Below are 8,234 nucleotides of genomic sequence, written 5' to 3' on the forward strand. Positions count from 1 at the left end.
GGGCGGCGAGCGCGGCAGCGAGCGCGAGCAACGGGCGACCCAAAACATAAACATAGTATCTCGCGCGTCGCTCCACCTCCCGCTCATCGATCGATTTTCTTAAATGCCTCCCAAGTCCGGCCTACCGTCTCCTGCATCCTCATTCGCTCAAACGTATAAATTTCTTTGTCGGTAACTATTGTTACTTTGTACCTCGGTACATGATATTTCTCCTTAGTTTAACCCAATCTACCGCTATTTGCAAAGTGGCTACTTTTGCTTCAGACACCCTGTATATGTACCTATACATGATTGCACGTACATAAATTAATGTGATATTTCTGAATGTATTTGTTCACAGATTTGCCAATAAATTGGAAGATACTTTCACGTTGTTAATGTTGGGATTAGTATTTTATTTTGGTACTGTATTTTGCCTATACGGATTTCTATTACTTACTGTAAGTTTAGTAAAGTTTGCATTATAAATATTAAGACGTCTTTCACATCCTCGTTTAGAGTATACAAAATTATGTGCATAATATGTCTTGTCTGTAATTACAATATTATTGTTTCTATTTAGTTTATGGGAATAAATTAATTTTTCTGAAATAATAAAATATACATATATGTATATCATACAGGCAATTTCCGACAGTAAAACGAATAACGTTCCTCTTTCGGGAATGTTGTACGTAATGATTGGTATGAATACTCTTTTAGTACATACTTTTCTTTACTGTGGAGCCGGAGAGCTAATAACGGAACAGGTAAAACTAACATTTATATTTGCAAATATAAATATTATTTATTTAATCATGGCTTCCGGATGGTTGCCGCGTCTGTTTGCAGTGTGGTGCCGACGTTTCGCAGGCGTTGCAGTCTGCTTCATCAGGGCTGGGAGTCTCTGTGAGATTGAGCTCCCTCGCGTTGCGCTGGTCCTTTCAGGCTGGGAGTCTCTGTGAGACAGTCTCCCAGCCTGAAAGGACCAGCGCAACGCGAGGGAGCTCAGTCTCACAGAGACTCCCAGCCCTGATGAAGCAGACTGCAACGCCTGCGAAACGTCGCGTCGGCACCACACTGCAAACAGACGCGGCAACCATCCGGAAGCCATGACTAAAGAAGACAACAGCCGCGAAAGCCTGAAAACCAAGATTATTTATTTAACTTTATACCATTGTGCCAATCATTAATCCGTATCATAATGATAAATGTTTGGAAGTGGTGCTCCAGCAGAAATCGCGGTGTTTTTTGTAGCAATTAACAAAACAAATTATAAAATAACTATAAAATATATGTAAGTAATGATTTAAGGAGGGACTTAAAGTTTTTGTAGGAAAGAGTTCGAAAATGTTTCATCAGGGGGTAGGGTGTGGGGTCGACAAACTCATTTCGTATGAAAAGTTGCAAACTCATGTGGAACCATACGACGACGAAAGTAGTTTTGCCCTGAAAGTAAGAGTCGGTGTGGGATGGATTTTACGTCGTACGGAAAGTTGCATATCCATGTGGGACCGTACAACGATAAAAGTAATTTCCCCCTGAAAGCAGAAGTTGGTGTGGGATAGACCTCGCTTTGTTTGAAAAGTTGCAAACCCGTGTGGAACTGTACAATGATGGAAGTATTATAGAAGTATTTTGCTTCAAAAGTAGAGGTCGATGTGAAATGGGTCTCGCTTCGTGTGGAAAGTTGTAAACCCACGTGGAACCATACAACGATGAAAGTACAATAGTTTAGCATCGAAATCAGGGGTCGGTATGGGGTAAATCTCTGGCAATAAATCAATTTTCAATCTTCTTTTGTTAGGATACGCGTTTTCTGTGAAATTATTACACAGTTCCATGTTACTAATATTGAACGCGAAAAAGTTGCGGTTTCTGACGATCTTTTGCAGATCTTTTCAAAATCTATTTTAGTGCGTTCACATATCCGAATATACATATAGCTGAATTTCTGTGTCGACATACGTTTCCAGATTATTATGAATGTGTTCATGAACGTTTTTCATTCTCAACATTTTATTTCAATCTGATAAATAATTGTGTATAAATAATAAACATAATATCAATATAGATAAATAACGTAAATAAAACATTGTGAATGGTTTAATACAAAAACTTTAAGCCCTTGTATTTTTATAGTTTGTTTTGTTAATTGATATAAAAAAACCGATTTTTGTTGGAGTATTTCTTCCAAACATTTACTATTGTTTCGTGTATGCTTATAATGCATTTTAATTTATTATGTCTTGATAACTATTTTTATAAATATTAATTAAATCCAAGTTTCATTATCATCTGTTTACAATTCCATCTATTTTCTTTGCAATAGAAGACAGAATTTTGTTTATTATGTTGAAATAATTAAGGATAATTATTAATTAATATATATGGAAAGTCCTGTGATAACGCGAATATTTATATGCTCTTATATGTACATGTGCACTAAGTGTGAAGCGGTATACCGTGCCATATATGATCTTGAGTGGTATAACCTGAAATCAAGGAAAGCGAAAAGTCTTATTTTATTGATGATACAAGCCAGTGAACCTTTTCATATCACCGCAGGAAAAATTATTCCTCTAACGATGATTACATTTTGTAGCGTAAGATATTTTTATTATATAATTAACAATCTTAAACATATATGAAAATGAGTAATAATATATGTAACAAAGTTAAAATATTTTCTTTCGTTTCAATAAAATCTTGTTCATATCTGTTTTAAGTAGAGGTTTGTTTTTCAGCTATTAAAAACATCGGCTGGCTATATATCGTTTCTACTAGCAATACGAGATTAAAGTATGAAAATTACTAGTAAAACGTTTATTTATTTCAATGTTTGTTATATAATTGTATTCTTATAATAAAATATGTCATATGTTTTATTATAAATTTTAATATAATAATTAATACGGTATTTTTCAATGCATGAAATTTGCTCCCGTTTGATCATATCGGGTTTTTATGATCTTAAATCCAAATAATAAAAATAGAGAGATAAATTTGTTTTATTAATCAAAATTATATTTTATATTAAAAAATTGGTTGTGTATTGAAATATAACATAAATTAATTAATTATGTGTTTGATTTGGAAATCAATATCATATACATATAACTCATCTTTAAAGTTTGCAATAACATAATATTAATTATGTTATTATTAATATACATAGAACAATTTACATATATTAATAAATATAATTTAAAAGTAAACACCCCCTTACAGAAATGTATATACTGGGAACGAAAAAAGCACTGAATAATTACTTCCGTCCAATAATTGAATTATTAGAAATTACTGATATGACAGTAATTTTTTAGTAATTATTTTGTTTATGTTTCCGTGAGGGCCATTATCACATTACACTGTACATGATTAATTGCATTTATTATGAAGAAAATTAGACTAAAATTACAATAAAATTCGAAATATTCACAAAGAGTAGTTTATAGGCTGCACCTTTTATAACGTATCATCTTTCTTTTCGATCGAAGTTTTTTAGTCTCCTTGTTACCTCTACAGAGGACTATTAAAACTTCAACGACACGTTAATGTTGCTGGCTACAAAGTGATATCGTGGCGAAACAGTGTAAAGTTGGAGGAAACTTGTATAACAAGTTTGATGAACTCATGCTACGACCCAACATATCTCCTTTTTTTATTAGTGTACAGGTATTAGTATTTTTTTGTGATCAAGTCTTATGCTCGTAAAGTTGTTTACGAACTGGAAAAGCGCTATCAGCTGGGGATAGTAGTTGTAATATTTAATACATCTTTCGATGAAGTAACCATCTGTCATATCTCACATTACGAGCATGCGTAATGACCGTTTTGCGCAACGAAGTTGCAAGAAGCGAGTTTCTCCACATTAGTCTTCAACATGAACGTCACTAAACATTCGGGGTATAAAGGTATCGAGCATTTATCACGTATAATGGTTTTCAAATCATAATAAAAGTTATAATTATTTTTTGTAAAAGCTGTTGAATTATTAAAATATACAAAACAGAAAATATGTATTAAAACAAAAAGTTGTTTTATAATAGTATTAATTATAATAGTAAATATATGTATATGTATATGTCACACATTAGATGTTTTTATTTACTATCACATTCCATTCATTTCTTACTTATAAAATTTTTATTCTAACTTAATCTGTTCAAATTTAAAAAATCTTTAATTGATTTATTATTTTGATAAAAAAATCGTAAGTTTTTATAAATAACTGATTCTATATTTAAAAAACAGCTTATTACACTAAAGTGTTAGAGATTTTTTAATTATTAATTTTCATAATTAAAAAATATTTTTATTTATAACAACATAAAATGCATATAATGAATATTAATTAATATTATAATATTGAAAAAGCATTTTAATTTTTTAACATTGAAATACCTACGGTAGATTTTGTGTGGGCAATTGAACTAAATCGATTTGGTTTGGAACTGATTGGTTTATGGCCAAAACCCAATAAGGCAGTTAAGAATACCTTCGCGTCTGATCTTCGTGTGGGCATAATTTTCTTTATAGTAACTTTCTTAGCCATTATTCCTCTTTTATGCTCTTTTGTACGAGTTTGGGGTAACATGATACTTGTGGTGGATAATCTTCAAGTTACTTTACCTTTAATAGTGGTTTCGCTGAAACTTGTCATCATACGATGGAAACGTACAGGTATTTTTGAAATTAATATACATTCAGTCTTATGCTTTCTGCTTTTTCACCGAATTATTTATTGCATTTAATCTCTAAACAGCATTTTGGTATTTAGCATCAGAATTGATGGCAAATTAATGAATAATGAAATGTATGAATGCGATCTTTTGGTTTATTAAGGAATAAATAATTTTAGTGCTTGCTAAAATAAAATCATACTTTTTCGCATAATTGCAAATGTTCTTATATACGAGTTTGTAATATTTTCAAGCTGTTACACTCCTTATAAAGATGATGGCGGAAGATTGGGCGGACTTAAAGATAGACGCAGAAAGGGATGTGATGATAAGACGAGCACGAACTTCGCGATTGATTGTAATCTGTGCATATGTTTTGATGATATTCGTATTTGTCGTACTCATCGTTCTTCCTTCTTTTGGCATACACTTCAGATATGTAACAAATCTAACGGATCAGGGAAGACTGTTACCATATCAGTCGTATTACTTCTTCGACACGGATAAGAGTCCGCAATTTGAACTCGCGCTTGTGATTCAAGCTACGACGATGTTTGTAGGTGGAACAACATATTCCTCGGTGGACGCCTTTCTCGGACTCGCGATTCTTCACATCTGTGGCCAACTGGAAAATTTCAAACATCGCTTAGACAATTTGATATCGTGCAAGGATTTCGATAGCGCTCTACGTAACAACGTAGAAACTCATCTACGAATAATAAGGTTGTACCATAGTTTATAAGTATCGCAATAGCATCACATTTGTAAATCCATTCTTTTCTTAAATGCATCAACATTTTATTTGATTTAATGTAAAATCTTTCTTAACGTATTTACACTTCTAGATTTGCTAATAATATTGAAGACATATTTACTTTAATGATGTTGGGCCTAGTATTTTATTTTGGTATTGTATTTTGTCTATTTGGATTTCTATCGGTTACTGTAAGTGTGAATGAAAAGAGCGCATAAACATATATATTAATTATATAATTAATTAAAAATACATTTTTATTAATTAGCAAGATGTATTATCCAGGTGATTAGTGAAAAGGAGATGGGCCATATGTCTTTTTCACGAGTATGCTTTCTGATAATTGGCATTTTTACCTTGTTGGCGCATACGTTACTTTATTGCGGTGCAGGGGAAGTTATAGCTGAGCAAGTAAGTTTTAATCAAGTTTATTCATTAATATACAAGTAAAATGAGAGGCAGATAATAGGAGGACATGTCTTTCTTTAATAAGCTTGATCGGTTACTGTAATTTCAGGGACCAATCAGGCTTACTGAACTGACACGGGACGTGTCCTCATATTATTCGCCTCTCATTCTACTCGTGCGGGTACTCCTACCACTGCGATCAGCAGTCCACTCTACAGGGTGTCGGATTCGATTTGGACCACTCCAAAGATTATAGTAGATTGGGTCAAACTGAGAAGAAAAGTTATATACCATTTTACAAAATCCGTAATTATTATCGCGTAATTAAGAAAAACGTCTGAGCCAATAAGTGCACGGAGGAGCGAAAGGCCGGACTCGGCAGACATGCAAAATGGTGTATCTGTTGACATCTCTCAAGATCCGATAGCGAGAGGTGGAGTCACGCATCGATCGATGAGAGACGGGGGCGAGCGGGGAGCGGTGAGCGGGCGAACAGCGCGCAGCGAGCGAACGCGCGACATATGACACCGCGCCGAAAATGTTTTTCTGGTGGTAGGAGAATAATACACCATTTTGCATGTCTGCCGAGTCCGGCTTTCAGCTCCTCCGTACACTTATTGGCTCAGACGTTTTTCTTAATTACGCGATAATAATTACGGATTTTGTAAAATGGTATATAACTTTTCTTCTCAGTTTGACCCAATCTACTATAATCTTTGGAGTGGTCCAAATCGAATCCGACACCCTGTATACATATGTCAATGGTGTTTACGGTTGCTAACAATAAGTGCGCGGCAAGGCATTGAGGGGGTGCTCTGTCTAACATTACGTGCCGAGCAACCGTAAACGCTAGGCTGCCTCTTCCTGTCGAATCACACGGGCACGTACTAATTCGAGATAGGCTTATGCAAAAGACAAAAGTAGTGGTAGTGTGTGTTGAAAACGTTACAACATTAGCTATATGAATATGTAATAATAAATACGAGGATTCCCGTTTAAAAATTTAGAGTGAACCTTTGCAGGGGTTTTTAAAAGATAATACAAATGTCACCTGTCATAGATACAAATGTTATCTGTCCTCTTTGCTGTCCTACAGCTTTTGTTGGAAATATTTTTCTGTATCTTCCACATTTTTTAGATATTTGCCTGAAACAATTAAAAACGTTGTATATGTATATTCGTATATGTATGTTCTATCTAGACATATCTCGCATAAATGCTATTTTAACAAACTTTAAGTATAAAATTATATTTCTCAAATTTTCTTAATTTTTAAAATTTTTGTCTTTAGATAGAAATAGTGAATTTATTAAAAATTCTACTTAATTTTAACTTATATTTATGGACTATACTGAATATTTAATTTTATTGAAATGTAATGAAAATATTAAAATAACGCAGATATTGATATGTATTTATACGTGTCAAGTGCGAAGCAGTATACCGTGCTATGTGCAATCTTGAGTGGTACAAATTGAACTCGAAAAAACAGAAAAGTCTTATTCTATTATTGATACGTACCAACGAACCTTTTCGTATCACAGCGGGAAAGATATTTCCACTAACGATGACCACATTTTGCAGCGTAAGATCAATTAATAATTTTAAATTTTGTAAATATTCGTTTATATACGAAATTGATACATCATTAATTAATATTCAACGATAATCTCTCCTGTAAAAAAAATGATAATGTATTCTGTGTGTAATATACAGGGTGCTACGCAACATATTGACTTCCGGTCATGGGAAGGTAGAGGGGACTAAGACAAACAGAAAAGTATTGTACTATTTTGCGCTTGGACGAATAGTTATCGAGATACGAAATTTTAAAAATCGCCGTATTAGCCCAACCTACTGGCGAATGTAAGCACGCGGTGAGATGCTTCGGCCTAGCGGTCCCGTTCGAGGCGGCGGCGTGCGGCGAGGAATAGAATGGCGGTGCGGGGCGAGAAGTAGGGAGGCGAGGCGCGCCGCTGCCCTTCCGCCGCTTACGCGACCGCTCGCACGTCTCCCCGCGCGGGGCCGCTAGGCCGACGCATCTCACCGCGCGCTTACATTCGCCAGTAGGTTGGGCTAATACGGCGATTTTTTAAATTTCGTATCTTGATAACTATTCGTCCAAGCGCAAAATAGTACAATACTTTTCTGTTTGTCTTAGTCCCCTCTACCTTCCCATGACCGGAAGTCAATATGTTGCGTAGCACCCTGTACATACAGGGTGTTTGATTCGATATGGACGACCCCAAAGATTATAGTAGATTGGGTTAAACTGAGAAGAAAAGTTATATAAAATTTTACAAAATCGTAATTATTATCGGCCGAATTCAGAAAAACGTCTGAGCCAATAAGGCCGGACTCGGCAGCATGCAAAATGGTGTGTTTGTTGACATCTCTGAAAAATCGAT

At 34.5% G+C, this 8,234-nt stretch overlaps 2 protein-coding genes and 1 long non-coding RNA gene across 5 annotated transcripts in view; 2 read left to right on the forward strand and 1 right to left on the reverse strand.

Moving 5' to 3' along the window:
- LOC105558593 (odorant receptor 13a-like) overlaps positions 1-2,828 on the forward strand; it is a 6,091-nt gene extending 3,263 nt beyond the window's left edge. The window contains exons 4-7 of the mRNA XM_012006361.1: positions 341-440; positions 624-749; positions 2,430-2,585; positions 2,727-2,828. Coding sequence (XP_011861751.1) covers positions 341-440; positions 624-749; positions 2,430-2,585; positions 2,727-2,780 — 436 coding nt within the window. The 3' untranslated portion in view covers positions 2,781-2,828. The remainder of the gene's footprint in view (positions 1-340; positions 441-623; positions 750-2,429; positions 2,586-2,726) is intronic.
- A 1,539-nt stretch (positions 2,829-4,367) lies between these two features.
- LOC105558605 lies at positions 4,368-7,340 on the forward strand. The gene is made up of 4 exons (XM_012006381.1): positions 4,368-5,387; positions 5,510-5,609; positions 5,704-5,829; positions 7,228-7,340. Exons 1-4 carry the CDS (start codon positions 4,939-4,941, stop codon positions 7,288-7,290), a joined length of 738 nt encoding a protein of 245 aa, XP_011861771.1. The 5' UTR covers positions 4,368-4,938; the 3' UTR covers positions 7,291-7,340.
- Positions 5,215-8,234, reverse strand: part of LOC105558603 — a 44,750-nt gene continuing 41,730 nt past the window's right edge. For 2 of the 3 annotated variants that reach the window (XR_001008684.1, XR_001008686.1), the window contains exons 5-7: positions 7,348-7,501; positions 6,878-6,972; positions 5,540-5,607 (exon numbers count right to left, since the gene is read on the reverse strand). This is a non-coding gene — a long non-coding RNA (uncharacterized LOC105558603). Of the gene's footprint in view, positions 5,290-5,539; positions 5,608-6,877; positions 6,973-7,347; positions 7,502-8,234 lie in introns of those variants that run through there. The other variant, XR_001008685.1, reaches the window with a different exon arrangement.

This window comes from Vollenhovia emeryi, unplaced genomic scaffold (assembly GCF_000949405.1).
Source record: "Vollenhovia emeryi isolate VEMERY1.0 unplaced genomic scaffold, V.emery_V1.0 DF939329.1, whole genome shotgun sequence".
In the NCBI taxonomy this organism is placed as follows: domain Eukaryota; kingdom Metazoa; phylum Arthropoda; class Insecta; order Hymenoptera; family Formicidae; genus Vollenhovia; species Vollenhovia emeryi.

Bases quoted from the DNA above. Each gene is read 5' to 3' on its own strand.
- LOC105558605 (XM_012006381.1), top strand. From the start codon at position 4,939: ATGATGGCGGAAGATTGGGCGGACTTAAAGATAGACGCAGAAAGGGAT. The intron at 5,388-5,509 runs GTTGTACCATAG...TTACACTTCTAG, and splicing joins ACTCATCTACGAATAATAAG to ATTTGCTAATAATATTGAAG. The intron at 5,610-5,703 runs GTAAGTGTGAAT...TGTATTATCCAG, and splicing joins TTGGATTTCTATCGGTTACT to GTGATTAGTGAAAAGGAGAT.